The following is a 17445-nucleotide window of genomic DNA, read 5'->3' on the forward strand; positions in this document are numbered from 1 at the left end:
GAACATGTTGTTAAAAGTGTGCCTTAATAAACCTGAATATAATAAATTCAGATTAATCAATCAGTAAATTTTGAATATCATATAATTCAACTAAAAAAATTGTGGTTCATTTCATAAATGATGATTCAGCTTTTATTTTATTGTATCAAAGCCACTTAACTATATTTCGTAACAAAACAGTTTTTCTACCTTTTCAAAGCATCACATAAGTCATTAGCGGTGTTTTAAAAGGCGTGGGCGTAAGGCGAGACGTTTTACATATGTCTCAGCGGGGTGTAAGCCCCATAAATATTTAATTTTTAATATTTTATAAAATAATATAATGACTGTTAATATTTATAAACAGGTAAAATTGCATAAAAAATGAAAAAAATTATATATATATATATATGTGTGCTCAATCCCCACAAAAAACTAATCAAAACAATCTATTATACGTTACTTACAAGCACATGTAATTTGAGTCTAAAAGAATAAACTTTTCTATATGGATGAACAAAAAAGATGATTAACCTGCAATTTGAACTTTGAATTTGCTGCTATGAAGAAAAATGTAGTTCTCTTTGTATTTGTAAAAAAAATTAAATATTAGTTGCTTTTGGGAGATATTAGTAGATTAGCAGACAAGATAAAAATTTGGGAAAACCATGAATTAGGGCTTAAATCAATAAAAAAAGTCTTTACTTTTAAATTTAATACTTTTGAGTTCCTTTTTAAACCTTTTGAGTAATTACCAAACTGACTTTTGAGAATTTGGGTATTATATGAAGGACTAATTCAACACATTTTATTTTAATTTAAAAAAGTCTCTGGGGCTTACTCTTTACTTAAAAAACGCGCCCCGAATGCCCGGACGTACACCCCAAATTGCGGGGCGTACGCCTCTTGAGACTTTCGCCCCAGAGCGTTTTTGGTACGCCTCGCCCCGAAAACGTCTTTTAAAACAGAAGTCATTAGGAGAAAATAAATGAGATATTTTCTATGACACTTGAGAGCGGAATTAAGTAACTTCTTGGTTATGAAAATTGAAAATTTGGTTAGTGAATTTATCTGATATTTAGTTAAAGTTGAGTGAACTTATAATTACAAACGATATTTTGTCACCTTTTGTAATATTTAGACAAAATTAAATAAATAAATTAGCAACTCTAACACAATAAAAGTAAAAATTAAGTAATCACCCATCAAATTACCTAAAAAGAATTGTGACTATAGCTATAAAAATTATGAGGCGCAGACTCGTGAAGACATTGATGAGAAAACGACTAAGTACTAAAGTAGGCAAAAAAGAAAGGTACGTGTTCTATGGGGCACATGTGCCTCATTTTGTCCAAAGTATTAATCCTGGTCCCATTATGACAGTTGCGCAATATGGATGGAAGTTTTAAGTTGAACATGCATGCTCCTTTGTTTTTTAGTTGTTTGCTTAAATTGCGCAAATTTGCCTTTTTATATTTTCACCAAATAAATAAATAAACAAATAAACACCCAGAAAAGCTAAAGCTCTTCAATATTTAATTTATGTACATAAAAAAATTAATATTCTGTTTGGCCAAGATGGAGAAATCAGCTTATTTTGCGAAATACGTTTTTCAAAAGTGTGCTTTTGAAAAAAGTAATTTTGGAGATAAGCTGTTTGTGTTTGGCTAATCACTCTGAAAAATACTTTTGAGCAATAATTTGTGTTTGACAAAACTTTTTAGAAAGTTCTTTTAAGTACCAAATTACGAATAAGGATATATAAATGATTTACTTAATAGTTAATATTATAAGTAAATAAATAATCTTAAAATTTTATTATTATATGTAATAATTAAATATTTTCATTTTATTTAAGTAAAATATAAAAATAATAATTAAAAGTACTTAATTATTTTAATATAAGTTAAATATATTAAAAATTATTTAACAAATATAAAAAAATTCACCCCTAAAGTCACTATATATTAAAAAGCTATCCTAAAAATAATAAGAAATATTTATACATTAATATCCTAAGTATTAGGTTTAACGATTATTTCGGTATATACTATATTTTGTTAAGAGTACTTTTGGTAAGAAGAAAAGTCAAAATTGTTTCTGCTTCTACTTTTGGGAAGAAGTTTTTTTTTTCTGCTTCTCGGAAACTGCTTCTGCTTCTTTCCAAAAATACTTTTTTTCTCCAAAAAAGCTTGGCCAAACACCTCAAGTTACGGAAAAAGTGCTTGTGAGATTTTTTTTTTTTTGGCCTCTTGAAAAGCTTGCCGAACATGTTATTAATCTTATAAGGCAAAAAGAGTTCGCCTTAACCCCCTTTCGCTCAAAGGCGTATCCTGGTTGATGGATATGGGTTCACGTGAACCCATACTCCTCTCCCTAAACCATATATAACAATGCTATATTTTTTTAAAATTATCTAAATATATGTGTGTGAACCCATGCTCAAAGACTTCTATGTTGCAATTATTATTAGGTGCGCCTCTACAAGTGAAACTGGAGATTCAAATCTCACTCTGAACGGTCTTGATTTCGGCACGGAGTATAGATATATATGTGAAAATTACTAAAATTTAAAAAAGAATATAATTTTAAACCTATAATTTTAAAAGTGTAGTGAGTTCATGGTAAGACACTAAAGTTAAACTTGTCAAATATAAATTCTAGATACACTGTCGATGATAGATACTCGATGATTATAGTTGAGGTAATCCTATGTTGGCATATATAGACCGTTATAAAAAAAAATAATGTCAAACAAACAGAATTAAACAAAAAAGAAAATGAAACAGTGATGTGGCCTTGTCATAAAGCAAGAGGTAATTTGGTCTTACACCCATCAACTAGAAGCAATTAAAGCCAAAGATTATTCATTGGCTGCAAAATGATTACGTGGACTACTTAATTTACTAATAACCTAGCTGTCATTAATTAATTTAATGCTTTTGTAACTACAAGTCAAATTGGGAGTACTTTTAATTTACCCATCCGATGTCTTGATACCTAAATCCTTTACAGCTCATACTTGAGTTTATTAATTAATGAGGTTTAGGGGTAAACTCCGTAAAATATAACATTATTGGATTGGATTTTAAATAATCACTTCTTTTTTCATTTTATCGCTGAAAAGTTAATTTATGAATAAATAAATTAAATAAATCAATTAATTTTACCTAAATATCACATAAATTACTAAATATTTTCTGTAATGTTTACTGACTTTCGTAATATTTAAATAAAGTTGAATAACTTTTCATTTTAAAAAATAATTTAGTAATTTTGATTTAACAAAATAAAAATTGATTGACTTCATGTTAAATTAATTGAGGTGCGCAAAAGTTAGTTGGGGTGTGGGGCGGATTTATAACCTATTTTATGGGGCACGTGAACTCATGATATTTTCGTCAAATTAGTTATTTTATGTATATATTTGCTAGAATCGATCTACGGAGTAATACTATCTACTAGCATCGATGCTCTAAAAAGGTTAAATGGTGCACTTGGTTGAATGCATAGTTTTTTACCTAGAGGACCGAGGATCAATTTTACATGCCGTGTCATTCGTATCCGTTACCGTTATTATATTATTGTTATTATTGTTTGCTACTTATTACTTTATCTCCCATGTTTCTTGAGTCGATGGTTTATCGGAAACAACCTCTCTATCCCTATAAGTTAGGATTAATATCTTACATACTATCCTTCTCAGATCCCATTATAGGAATATACTGAGATTGTTGCTGTTGTTATTTGAAGCAGTTTAATTCCTACTTAATATTTTTTTTCTTTTTTTTTTGTAGTGCACCCATGTTATAAAAATAGTAGATGACGATGGTAACATTTGCAAGAACAAGAAAAAGTGGAGGGTGTTTTAGGCAAATTAAAAATAAAAGCCAAATTGCTTTTCTGGCATTCTGACAATGTATGTATCCACTCAAATCCAAATAGTGTGACTCTGCAAAACACTCTCTCCTTCTTCTGCAGTGTGCAGCAAAACGGAGCTCCAAGACAAGCGACACCGAAGCCGGTGACCTCTCTCTCTCACACACACACACACTGTTCTCTGCAATTTGGAAGTTGATTCCCTCAAATCAATGCCTGTAAAGCTGCAATTCACAGAAATCCATGTCCTTTTTGCTCTCAATTTTACGTTTCTTCCACCTATTTTTTAGCTTCTATACATTTTTTTTGTGTGCAACATTTTCGAAAAACTCATCTGAGTTTCTACTTTTTCCGCCCCAAAAAGCTTCATTTGCTTAAATTATGTGTGTGTACACCTCGGATGCAGTGTTTCCACTACTTCCTCTATAGTAGAAATAGTGCCCACTAGCCACTTTTTTACTCTGTTTCTTGAAAAAATAGCCATTCTTCTAGTTTCATTTGTGGAGTTTGAAACTTTAGGACAGTGGTTATTTTCAATTGCAGCGGGTTGAAAAGTGGCTATTTGTGAAAATTTGTAGTTAGTTGTATTTTTTGAAAAAAGAAGTATACTTATACAAAATTTTTGCATCTACTATTATTTTAGAAAATACTCTCTGGTATCATATTATTTTAAGTGATATTATTTGATTGAGCAAGTTTAATTTTTTTTTCTTCTGAAACTTATGTGTTTAATAGAAGCCATAATTTTTTTTGTAACTATGTAAATGAGAAGATTAAAGCTAAATTGTGTTTAAATTAGAAGGTATTTTTTTCTTTGGGACAGCCTACAAAGGAATGCGAGTGAGTAATGTGTTTTAAATATACACACACCCGAAATTTGCATCCATTATCACAAAGAATTAGTAGTTGCAGTGTATTATACATTGACTTAAATTTTTGGTCTTTTGTGTGTACATGTATAATATATGAATGTAGATATGTGAGCTGGGCTAATGTGTGGCTGAATATGATGAATTGGACCACATTATTACAGGTTTATCTAGGAAAGTGTGGATAATTCCGGTGGAGTACAGTGAGGTGATAGCAGCGTCACTGTTAATTCAGGTAATGCTGTTGGGAATTTTAATTGAATTATGCTGAAAACTGTTTCTTGCTTTTCCTTTATTTAAAAAAGAAAAAAGAAAAAAAAATCGTTTCTTGCTTTTCTTTTGTTGTGGGGATACTTGATCTTAAAGTGAAGAGTCAAACAATATCTTTTCCTATTTATTGTATATTCCTTTTTGCCTTTATCTCTTTGTTGAAATGGATAGCGGAAGGTAATGGAATGTTTGACTATCTTTGAGATCTTGTTGATTCATATTTTGAGCTTACATTGCAGCTGAAGATCTTCATCTGGAATTCAGTAGTTGCAAGATCTGTTGCAAGTTGTGCTCCCAGTGGTCTCAGTATAGAACTGACTGTGTAGGGAGCTCTTGAGTGGACATTGCAGGCTGACTTTATTTATGTGTATGTTTTTTAATGACGGTGGTGTCTGGGTCACGTACGTTGACTAATCAATTGGATTGCCTGCGACAACAAGCACAGAATAATTTAGAGACAATTTGTCAAAGAAAAGGAAAAGATAAATCTGAAACTTGATTAGTTTATTATGCAAGAGATTTGAATGAGCAAATGTTAGTATTATGGTCATTCAATTGATAAGAGTCTGTGCTTGTAATTGAGTTGAAAAATAAAGGGGGTTGAGGGAATAATCCGGGATTGAGAATGGCAACGTGGGAACACTTTGGGGAAGTTGCAAACTTTGCCCAGCTTGCTGGCCTTGATGCAGTGAGGCTAATTGGGATGATTGTAAAAGCTGCAAGCACAGCTCGGATGCACAAGAAGAACTGTAGGCAGTTCGCGCAGCATCTCAAGTTGATCGGGAATTTATTGGAGCAGCTTAAGATTACAGAACTCAAGAAGTATCCCGAAACCCGCGAGCCATTGGAATATCTTGAAGATGCATTAAGGAGGTCTTATATGTTGGTCCACAGCTGCCACGATAGGAGCTATCTTTATCTGTTGGCTATGGGATGGAACATTGTTTACCAGTTCCGGAAGGCTCAGAATGAGATTGACCAATATTTGAAGATCATCCCTCTTATCACGCTGGTGGATAATGCTCGAGTCAGGGTACTGAAACTTTGCTTTCTTTATTCATAGCATCAGGCATTCAGCTTTACATGTCTTCATAATCTATTTTATTCATTCATAATCCGTCTCATGTCTATATATTTGTCCTTTCTTGTATATTAAGTTTGGCTGGAAGTCTGAATTCATGATATGTAATTGGAATCATTCGTCAGGTCATTGCCTCGTTTGATATTGGCCTGATCCCCAAAGCTATAGTATGAGGCTTTTCTTACCTGCTAATCTTGCACGTATTTCCTATTGTAAGATCTTTTTCCTATTGTAAGATCTTACTAGGTTTGTTGGTTAATTGCTTTTCAAATCCTTGTTTTCAGATGCTAAGCAGACTTCTTTTTGGTTGACTTCTTCTTTCGTTAAATACTATGTTTGTGTGGAAGAACAAATTTCCTTTTTTCATGCTGTAACATGTATAAAAAGCTTGAATGTATTAGCATCATAAAGATAAATACCAATTACCAACAACAGTGTCAGTAAATTCAAGAATAAATTCTTACATTAGCTTACTTGTTGTGTAAAGTGCTATCAATTAGGAGAAAAATTAGTGCACGAGAGTTTCTCAAACATTTTGGTTCCTGCAAAATAGACAGCTCTGATCACTTGTTCATTTTGCATAAGATTATGAGGTGGGTCATGTGTGGGAAATGTGGACTAGTTCAATGTACCAGATGGTGGACAAAAGCCATGGGATATTAGTATCAAGCAGTTTCTACTTTCTCCTAGGTCTAGAGTTGGAATTCATAGTAATGTGTTGTCACAGCCACAGGGTTGTTGGGTATCTTCAACCTCTTTCTTCTGCTGGGTTATGTATTCTTATTCTCTTGTCTCCACTTTACAGGTTATGAACTAAAGTCAAGGACTAGGACGTTATGAACTAACGTTTTTCATTGCTATAGTAACTGCTGACTATTAACAAAGTCAAGGGCCAGTATTGTCTTATTTCTTGTTTTACAAACACTGTTAAAAAAATGTTTGTGATCACTTCCCAAGGCAGTAGTTTCTTTATCAAGTTTAAGCACGAGATAAATTGTAATTGGAAGACAGATGCATCTTTAAATAACAGTAATTTGCTCACTTATTTAATTTTCATGTAATTCTAATATATCTATTCAAGCATGCAAATCTAGCTTGGTTTGCTCGCTTCTGCTCAGAATTGGAAGGAGTAACCTGCACCTTGACTTAATTATTTACACATGTACAATTGGTGTGTGTCAGTATCTAGTTTCTAGCTTCAAAGCTGATAAATCTTTGCGTTTCGTATGTTGACAGGAGAGATTTGAAATCATTGAGAAGGACCAGTGTGAATACACTTTGGAGGCTGAAGACATGAAGGTGCAAGAAGTCATTTTGAAACGAGAGCCCTCTAAACATGATACAGTAGTGTTGAAGAAGACCCTTTCTCGTTCCTACCCAAGCATGCCTATCAATGAGGCAATTCAAAAGGAGAATGAAAAGCTTCAGCTGGAACTGCAACGTTCACAAGCTAATTTGGATGTAAGTCACTGTGAATTCATTCAGCATCTTCTCGAAGTCACAGAGGTAGTTGCATCTGAATCTCTTTCTGAGAAGAGTTCACCCACCAAGCCTACCAAAAAGTTAGAGCATAGTCACTCAGATGTCAATAGTGACAAGGAACACAATGATAGAAGTTATACAAAGAGCGATGAGAAACAGTCAACTTCAAGGTTTGTTTCCTTTATAGATATTATTGATCCTTAATCCTTTCATATGATGTCGAAGCTATCTTGTGAATTCTTTAGAGTCTGAGAGTTTAGTGCCTATACTCTTCTCTCAACCATTTTGTTTTTATGTTATCTACAGAATCACTTCATCAGTTTCATCTCAGCGTGAACTGCTGTCTTCAAAGGGTTCAGATCGATATGACGAGTGGCATTCAGATCTGTTGGGCTGCTGTTCAGAACCTCTCTTATGTACATTCAACATCTTTGCTTTACTATTCTTTATGTTACAGTATATGGTTTCATCTTTTCTATCGTTTTTCATATCAGTTTTGCTTAAATGAAAGATAATCTGTTTCTTCAATGAGTATTTGTTGATAGATATTTGTACTGAAGATGTAAAATGTCCAGAATAGTGAATTTTGTGCACAAAACTTCCCGTGTTGATTTACTTGTATTCGCAAGTCCAATTTTATGTGAGACACTTTGTAATTTGAGGAAATATTTTGTTATTATTGATCAAATCGAACAATTTATTCAATGCTCCAACGTCAGAAACTAAAAGTTTGTCATGATTGTTGTTTAGCCTATCAAACAGCTCCTTTGTGCATTTTTGGATGAATTTGGGGAAGTAACAATAGGATATTTGTTGGCATGGAGAAACCAGCATGGAGTATTAAAATCTATTTGTTATTTCATTTCTACTGTATAGGTCGTTGGATAGATTTCCTGAAGACTCAACGCTAAACTGATATAATATTTGTGACCATCTTGGTGCATGCTAATAAATATCCTCTTGATTCATACCTTCGGAGTAGTCAGAGGAAGTATTGGGAGTGAGGTTCCATTCCATTTACAGGGTCTGTAGGGTAGCTAGATCAAGGGAAAGGAGTTGCTTAATCCAGGGAGTATTCAAAAAAAGAAAAGATAAAGGCATTTATTTAAAGCAGGATGTACTAAGTAAGCATGCTATGGAAATGTTTCTCAGTGGCAGAAAAAGATTAGATGCTTTATAGACGGAGCTATCTGTAGACTGTAAAACAGAATAGAAGAAACATTGGATGTAGAAGTACAATAAAAGACTTCTTTGGTTCAGAAAAGAAAAAAGTCAAGAAAGTATTTAGCAGTAGATTCATGTGCATAGACACTCAAACTTGAATGTCAGTCCACAAGCTTCTAAGTGCCATCCTAGCATTGCAAATAACTGCACTTTAGAGCCAATTACAGATAGGCTAACTAGATTAATAAGGTAGAATGCAAACAACAAGGGACTGCTGCCAACCTGAAAACATTCTTGGTGAGTGATGTTACCATTCGAATTCACCTTCACAAGTTTTCTAGTTAGCATTTCAGATATATAATTGCAAAAGTGGGTTTTAAGCACCTGGAAATGTAACTTAGCCAATGACCTTTATCTTTCTAATCAAGGTGAGGTACCTCTTAGGCAGAATGAGAAATGTGAGACTTCTTATTTCCTAGCTCTAGCAGGCAAAAGATCTACGAGCTATGCATTTTAAGTACTTCAGATAAGCTCAGTTGATGGTGACCATTGTATGTTTTCCTATCTTGCAAAGTAAAATATGTTGACTTGGGTGTGTATTTCAAAAAGATAGAATGAGATAAGGAAATTGGATACTTAGGCATTGAAGCATAATCCTTAAGACACCTCTACCTCTACCTATGGATGGAATATTTTTTCTACCATATAATATGGCGATTTTTGGTTTCTCCTCTTTTTAAAATGAAATGAATCAACTCTTAGTTCTTGATACATTTGCTTTGGAACTAGTCATTAGGGTACGCGCTTTGTGCGTGTGCCTATAAATCTATTAAAAAATAACATAAATTCAAATTCAAAATGTGTTTTGAGTTATTATAAAAGAAAGTGAAAGAAAAAGATATAAGTATTTAAAATAATGATTATTGTATCCTATTCATCTAATTACTCTATAAGGAAGAAACTCTGCCCTATATATTCTCCTATAAATATGCGGATTATGAGTATGATTTTATTTTATGACTCCTATATGACATATAACTATAATTTTTATATATTTACTTAATTTAATCATGTAAGTATTAAGTGTCATTTAATGATTATTCTATCGTCTCAATTGGTTATATATATATGTATAAGTTGCATAAAGTTCAGATATTAACATTAGTACTCAATTTTATGCTATTTATTCCTATTGAAGTGTTAGAATCTAAATAGAATTTATTTAAAGTTTTAAATATTAGGACTTCCTACCTAATCCAAATAAGGAAGGGTTCAACAAACAAAATTTAGTTGATTTCAAAATTCTAATAATTAGGGAAGTAATTTGTCTAGTATGAAATTTATTATTAAAGGGTAAAAAAGGCAAACGACATTTTGCTAAGGGGCTTCGTGCTTTAATATAGTATAGATATAAATATAGATTGATAGATTCGTGTTTTTAATATAGTATAAATATAGATAGATAGATTGTTATGTCAAAGTAACTTGCTGGAATTTTTCTATAAAAGCAGAAAATGACATGATGAATTAGTAGACAGTGACATTGATTTTACTACATGTAAAACTTTATAATATATCATAACTATGACATGTTGACCATCGGCTAGTCTCACTGGACGATTATTTTATCAGAATTCTATATAAATTAATTTCAATCATTTGTTCGGTAGTATTTTACAAGTTGAGTTCGTATTAGTTATACTATTAGTATATAAGGTAAAAGTCTGAATTGATTTTAATTCCGAAATAGTAAGAATTTCTATATAGTTCAAATAAGGAAATACTTAGTATATAAAATTTCAGTTGATTTCGAAGTCCTAAATATTAGGAAAATAATTAAATAACTATTTGTAAATATTAAGAAATTAATTTAATGACTATTTTGTCCAGTGTGAACTCTATTTTAAAAGGATAAAAAAGGCGAACGACATTTCGCTAAGGTCCTTCGTGCTTTTAATATAATATAGATACAACAACAACAACCCAGTATAATCCCACTAGTGGGGTCTGGGGAGGGTAGTGTGTACGCAGACCTTACCCCTACCCTGGGGTAGAGAGGCTGTTTCCAATAGACCCTCGGCATCCTTCTATCCAAGAACTCCCACCTTGCTCTTGGGGTCTTGGTTGGAAGTGGAGGGCGCTTACCATCAGAGCAACCCACCTTGTCAAATATAATATAGATATATAGATAGATATTTTGAATTGATCCAAACCTTACAAGGAGTTTGATTTTTCCCGAGTACAACTGATTTATTTTATGTGATACATTCTTCATTTAGGAGTATATTGGAACCCATGGCACATGTTAACAAATATCCATGTTTGTTATGACCAGAATATTTGAGTCTGTGGCTACTTTAGATTTGGATCATGCTCAAGTTGTCAATGGCGCAAACATTTACTCCTTTAGATTGGATGTTTTTCATGTTATTGTTATTAGAAGCATCTTTTCTTTGTGGCAGATTCGGGCGGGAAGGATTCCCACGGCTGAAATAGGATACTGAAGCACAATTGGCTATCCTTTTTTGTTATCACTTTGTGCTTTTAGTACTGCTCTTCTTGCTATGAACCACACGACCGCAGTCTTCTGCTGGTTATGTGATCTTAGATAGATACTATTAGTTCATGTTCTATCATTTCTCATGCTGAATAGCCTTTATTTGAAGGAGAATCCTGAAATTAGTTGATCGTATGACTTGTTTGTTTTCATATGCATAAATTCTCTTTTCCCTATTTTATGGTTTTTGGTATAGAAGTTTCTTCAAAGATTATATTGGCTGGGAAAATAATTGTGCTAATGAACAATAGTTCTTTACTTCAAAGGAAGATCGCATTTGGCATCATTAACATATGATCCTTCTTGTTCAACTCAATTCATTTTGGTTTACTTTGTTTGCACTTTTACATCTTTCTGATGGAAAGCTACTTGTTATTCATCCTTTGGAGAAGATATTATTACATTTTCATGTAATATCAAGATATTGTAGTTAAAAGTGTGTCTTTACCTTGCAGGCATTAAAACCTGTTTCTTTCCTTGTGGTACATTTTCTAAAGTTGCCAGTGCTGCAGCTGACAGGCATATATGTAAGTGGCTTAATAGTCTGTCCAATTCTTTCTTGTCTAGTCATGGTTGATAAAATAAAATGGAGTCATCTTTTAGTTACTCATTTTCAGCAATCTTCTTTTCTCTGATGACAAGAGACCATAATTACCGATGGTTATGGTATTTGTTTTTGCAAGTCACTGCATGACATTCAGAACTAGCAGTTGAAGTGCTGTTCTCACTGTAAGAGCATATATACTATGTTTTTTGGTTAAGTTAAACTAAGTACTATCTAAGAGATGTGAAAGAACTAGTTAATCCATCTTTAGATTAGCATTGGTGGCCTATTTTTTTGATAACCAAGCTGTTGATTGCATTTCTCGATTGTTTTTAAGAGAAAATAGCAACTGCAAACTCAATACTTGACAAGGTCTTGTAAGTTAAAGAACTAGAAAATTTGGATCAATATTCCTGCGACAAAATTCAAATTCTATGTATAATTAGATATCTTATAACAGGTATCTTCATTTTAAGTATAGCTATGCATCTAAAAAGAATTTGAGCATTCAGCCAAAATTGGTAAGGATATGAGTGGAGTACCTTAAGGCTGAAACTACTTCTTAATTGTTGTATAATTGATATATTTTTCACATGCTACAAACCTGAAATGAATAAATAAAAGTGTCATATCTCTAACAGATTAATATTTTATGTGAGTTTCACAAATTCAACTATCATGAGGTTTTCAGTTTAAGACTTACAACACCTATCAACAAAAATATTTCCACGTGTTTGGCACAAGAAAAAGAATCAATCTACATGTGAGGAGGCGTGACGTACATATAAATAAAGAAATAAGTGTCCAGTAAATAAATTAAAGTTTCTTCCCCCTAACAAGTTTTTAGAACAATTCAAATGCGATCTGAAAGGTTATTGTTGGAGTCGTCCAAGATTGTTACAAATCCTTCTCGAGAAACTTATACTACTGATGTGAGACATATCTCAAACAATCTCACCGTGCCATTCTCTTATTAGATGTTTATTCACGATTTTGATACCATTTGGATCTCTCCTAAATAACTTTTGACTGTGTTGGATGCAGCTTCAGCAGATGCCTGTAATGAATTAATGGCTTACTCATTGATACTGTCCTGCTGTTGTTACACTTGCTGCATCAGAAAGAAGCTACGGAAAAAGCTAAACATCACGGTAAACTACCATATCTGCTGCAGCTGCATTCATCCCATTATCAGAGTAGATTCGCAAACTTAATATCCTTCTAGTAAACAGGAAATGAAAAATAGACTTGCAAGTTATCACATTAGATTCGCAAACTTAATATCCCTCTAGTAAATCAGAAATGAAAAATAGACTTGCAAGTTATTCCCGCAAGCACTCCACAAGAAAAGAGAAACCCCCCTCTCGCATTTTCATATGCCTATCGGAAGGGATAAGGAAAAGCTTCTGAAGGTTCCTTTTCTTCATCATGTTGATCCTTGTTTGAAGGTACTTGATTGACAAAGCCAAATAGTTAATGACGGACAAGTACCTTCATCCAAGACCTGGTGTTAAACTGAATATCATTGAGATATCGTAGATACCCTGCTGATTTTTGTTTCTTTTTAGGGAGGCATTATAGATGATTTTCTCTCACACTTAATGTGCTGTTGCTGTGCTCTTGTCCAAGAATTGCGTGAAGTGGAGATACGTGGGGCTCATGGTATGTTTTACTGGAATCCTCTACTCACTATTTCCATCTGTTAATGCCTTCAACTAGCGGGGTGCTGTTTTTCTGTATTAACAAGATCCTAACGGAAAATGTTAACACTGTTGCACTAAGCTAACTCTTTGTAGGTTCACGAATGATGCAAATGTGCGTGTGCTACGTTATGCAGGTACAGGGAAGACGAAAACAAGTCCCCCGCCTTCTCAATTTATGGAATCCTAAGAAATTACGATTGGCATTTTAGGGCTAATCTTCTTAATAGAATTATGCAGAGTTAATGACTGATTAACTTGTCACTACTGGATTCATGCAACATGATAGTTTCTGACTGAGTTTAGTCAACCATTCTGTAAAGTAATTCTTAATAATCCAGATTCAGCTTGTACAGAATACATTCTATAGTTTTCAACGGTTCATTGTCCATTACTTAAAACTGTGATTCACAAATCAGGGACTATCCCTAACCTTTCCCCCTTCCCCCCCCCCCCCGGCTCCCCCACCCCTGGCCCCGATATCGTGGTATGTGGCCATGCAGTCTGGGTGGGTATTAGCCCGTTAACATTAGTAGTTTAAATAGTGGAAAGATGAACTTAGCTATGCACCTATTTCACGTGAAAAGAGAGATGGGGTTGTATTCTCATGTGATGTAAATGGGAAAATATACCATTCTTGATATAATTTATATACACGTATTTTTTAATTGGTTAAAGCAAGTTATTTACTATACTTTTGAAGAATATTGTAGATAGTTAGTAGCTGTTATTGTATGTTGCCGTTTTTAAACATTCAACTGTAACATTCTAGGCAAATTTTAAGTCGGAAAAGATATTGAGTATATATGAAAAAATAAACCTTAAACTTTACTAACATATTTCAACTTAGACGTAAAATGGACAATATTACTATTGAACTGAGTTGTTACCTTCATTTTTCTTCAATAATCGAAACACCAATATGAAAAGATTCCTTCTCGGACTATATTTTGATCTCTGACATCTTTCTAAGGGCTGTTGGGGGATTCCCTGTCTAACTAAAGAAGAAGCCTAATTTATTTAAAATTTGACAGATTACATGACTGATATAACTAAGGAAAGATTAAAATAGATTTAACCCAAATTGACCCGTCTAAGGTTTGGACTAAAATGGATTGAAAGAAACCTAGTAAATAACTTGCTTTAACATTGCAATTACCATCATTTTTGACCATGGTGAATTATGGAGATCGCATCGCGACCCTTGAGGGAACGGTTGACGCATTACGGCCCATCGTGGAAATGGTGCCCGATCTAAAAACCAGCCTAGTGCAAAGGTTGGACGACCTGGACCGCAGACTCATCCAGGCCGAAGTTGACATAGAAAACATCAGCCGCGACTCTGAAGGAGACCGGCAAACAGCAGCCACAGAGGCAGCTGAAATTTTTGGTAAATTTGAGGTCCTCCAGCAGGAGCGTGCCGAGGATTTAGCCAACAGGGAACAAGAGGCAGACAGGGTGACTGCCATGCAACAAACCATTGACAACTTGACAGGCCAGCTCAATGTTGTCAATGCTGCTTTACAAGGCCTACTTCGAGGAGGCGGAAACCAATTTGGGGGTGGTGTGAACCTCGCCCCCATGGCACAAAAGCTGAAAATTCCTGAGCCAAAGCCATACAGTGGAGCTCGGAATGCCAAAGAAGTGGAAAATTTCATTTTCGACATCGAGCAATACTTCGATGCCGTGGGAAGCCTGGAAGAAGCTAAGAAGGTAGCAACTGCTGCCATGTATCTTCAGGGTGATGCCAAACTCTGGTGGCGGGTGAAGTACGAAGCCATCAAGGCAGGTGAAGATGCCCTCGACACATGGGCGGAACTGAAGGCAGCCATACGCCTACAGTTCTTCCCCGAAAATGTTGAGTACAATGCCAGGAGAAAGTTGCGGGAGCTCCGCCAGACCAAATCAGTGCGAGATTACGTGCGGGAATTCTCCGCGCTCATGCTGAACATCCGTGACATGGGGGACAAAGACAAACTCTTCACCTTCCTGGAAGGGTTGAAACCTTATGCCCGGATGGAGTTGCAGAGACAAAGGGTAGACACGTTGCCTAAGGCAATCCAAGCAGCAGAGTGCCTTGGGGATTACCAAGTGGAAGCCCGGAAGGATAGGCCTCAACAGCCTGTCCGAGGAGGATACAAAGGGGGCCAACCAAACACTAGTGGCCCTAGCAGAAGTGGAGGAGACCGGAGTGCACCCAAATCCAAGGCTCCCTCTTCCGGCAGTACTAGTGCTGCATCTAACAACAATGATCGGGGGAGGAAGCCCCCTTCAGGATGTCGCCATTGCGGCGGACCACATTGGAATAATGAATGTCCACATGCACAGATGAACGCCCATCAAACTTTTGAGGATGGGACGGATGACGACGCCGATGATGCGGACCAGACCGAGCCAGTAGGTGCATTCAATGCAATTGTTGGCTCCATTTCTGAGCCCTTAGCGGGAACCAGTGCCGGTATCCGCAAGAAGAAGGACCCATGTCCAATTGCCAGGAAAGGAAATAAGAAGGCGAATTTGAGGACTCCTCCTCATCAAGAGAGGACCCTAATGTTCGTTGACATGAAGGTAAATGGCAAGCCCATTCGGGCAATGATAGACACGGGTGCCACCCACAACTACTTAGCCTCGACTCAGGTGGAGCGTCTTGGACTAGTTGTAGGAAAGGGCAAAGGTCGTGTGAAGGCTATCAACTCACCACCTCAACCAGTAGGTGGAATAGCCAAAGAAGTACCAGTGAAGCTTGGCCCTTATGAAGGAAAGTTCAACTTGCGCGTAGTGATCATAGATGACTTTGAGTTAATCGTGGGGTTGGAATTCCTGAGACAGACCAATACCATGCCCGCACCGTATGCAGACATGCTACTGATGATGGGGGCAAATGGGGCCAAGCCCTGCATTATTCCGTGCATTCCCATGAAGATGGCAGCCGAGAACATCTCGGCCTTGCAGTTGAAGAAGGGGGTAAAAAGACATGAACCCACGTTCCTGGCTACCCTCTGCATGGAAGATATAGAACGCTCCTCGGGTCCCATTCCTGCACCCGTGAAGGAGTTACTTCTGGAATTTGAAGACATCATGCCACAAGACATGCCAAAGCGTCTTCCGCCTAGGCGAACTGTGGACCATGAGATTGAGTTGGTGCCGGGTGCGAAGCCACCTGCCCGGGCGCCATACAGAATGTCACAACCCGAACTCGCCGAGCTTCGGAGACAATTGACGGAAATGCTAGACACAGGGATCATTGTGCCCTCTAAGTCCCCATACGGGTCCCCTGTGCTATTCCAAAAGAAACATGATGGTAGTTTGCGACTCTGCGTGGATTACCGGGCTCTAAACAAAATCACCGTGAAAAACAAGTACCCTATTCCGCTAATGGCAGACTTGTTTGATAGACTGGGTGGTGCGACGGTATTCACCAAAATAGACCTGAGGACAGGTTATTGGCAAGTTCGGATTGCCGATGGTGATGAGCACAAGATGACCTGTGTGACAAGATATGGGTCGTACGACTTCCTGGTTATGCCCTTTGGCTTGACTAACACGCCAGCCACATTTTGCACCTTGATGAACCAAGTCTTCCGAGAATACATTGATGAATTCGTCGTGGTTTATTTGGATGACATTGTGGTATATAGCCAGACACTAGAAGAACACCTGGAGCATTTGCGGAAGGTCCTAGCCCGATTGCGGGAGCACGAATTATATGCGAAGCTATCCAAGTGCTCCTTTGCTCAGAAACAAATTGACTTCCTCGGACATGTCATCGAGGAAGGGAGGATCAAGATGGACCAGCAGAAGATTCAGGCCATTACAGAATGGCCGCCTCCTAAGGATATACATGCCTTGAGGTCGTTCCTTGGCCTATGCAACTTCTATCGGCGGTTTGTGAAAAGTTACTCCCTCATTGCAGTGCCGCT

At 35.9% G+C, this 17445-nt stretch overlaps 1 protein-coding gene and 1 long non-coding RNA gene across 3 annotated transcripts; one reads left to right on the forward strand and one right to left on the reverse strand.

Moving 5' to 3' along the window:
- The first annotated feature begins 3826 nt into the window (after nt 1–3826).
- On the forward strand, nt 3827–13926 carry LOC104115433 (protein MID1-COMPLEMENTING ACTIVITY 1-like). 2 transcript variants are annotated; one of them, XM_009626062.4, is made up of 9 exons: nt 3827–4003; nt 4892–4962; nt 5237–6030; nt 7315–7730; nt 7867–7976; nt 11737–11808; nt 12870–12976; nt 13394–13487; nt 13663–13926. In XM_009626062.4, the coding sequence occupies exons 3-9, from the start codon at nt 5623–5625 to the stop codon at nt 13713–13715; spliced, it is 1260 nt and encodes a 419-aa protein (XP_009624357.1). In that variant the 5' UTR covers nt 3827–4003; nt 4892–4962; nt 5237–5622; the 3' UTR covers nt 13716–13926. The 2 variants fall into 2 exon arrangements, with proteins under 2 accessions (XP_009624357.1, XP_018632925.1); XM_018777409.3 differs by lacking the exon at nt 4892–4962 and having other exon boundaries at nt 3893–4003.
- Nucleotides 13424–14614, reverse strand: LOC138899423 (uncharacterized). Its single transcript, XR_011411026.1, has 2 exons — nt 14416–14614; nt 13424–13559 (listed from the first exon to the last, which is right to left on the reverse strand). It is a non-coding gene; the product is annotated as an uncharacterized lncRNA (long non-coding RNA).
- Between the last annotated feature and the right edge of the window lie 2831 nt (nt 14615–17445).

This window comes from Nicotiana tomentosiformis, chromosome 9, assembly GCF_000390325.3.
Source record: "Nicotiana tomentosiformis chromosome 9, ASM39032v3, whole genome shotgun sequence".
Classification (NCBI taxonomy): domain Eukaryota; kingdom Viridiplantae; phylum Streptophyta; class Magnoliopsida; order Solanales; family Solanaceae; genus Nicotiana; species Nicotiana tomentosiformis.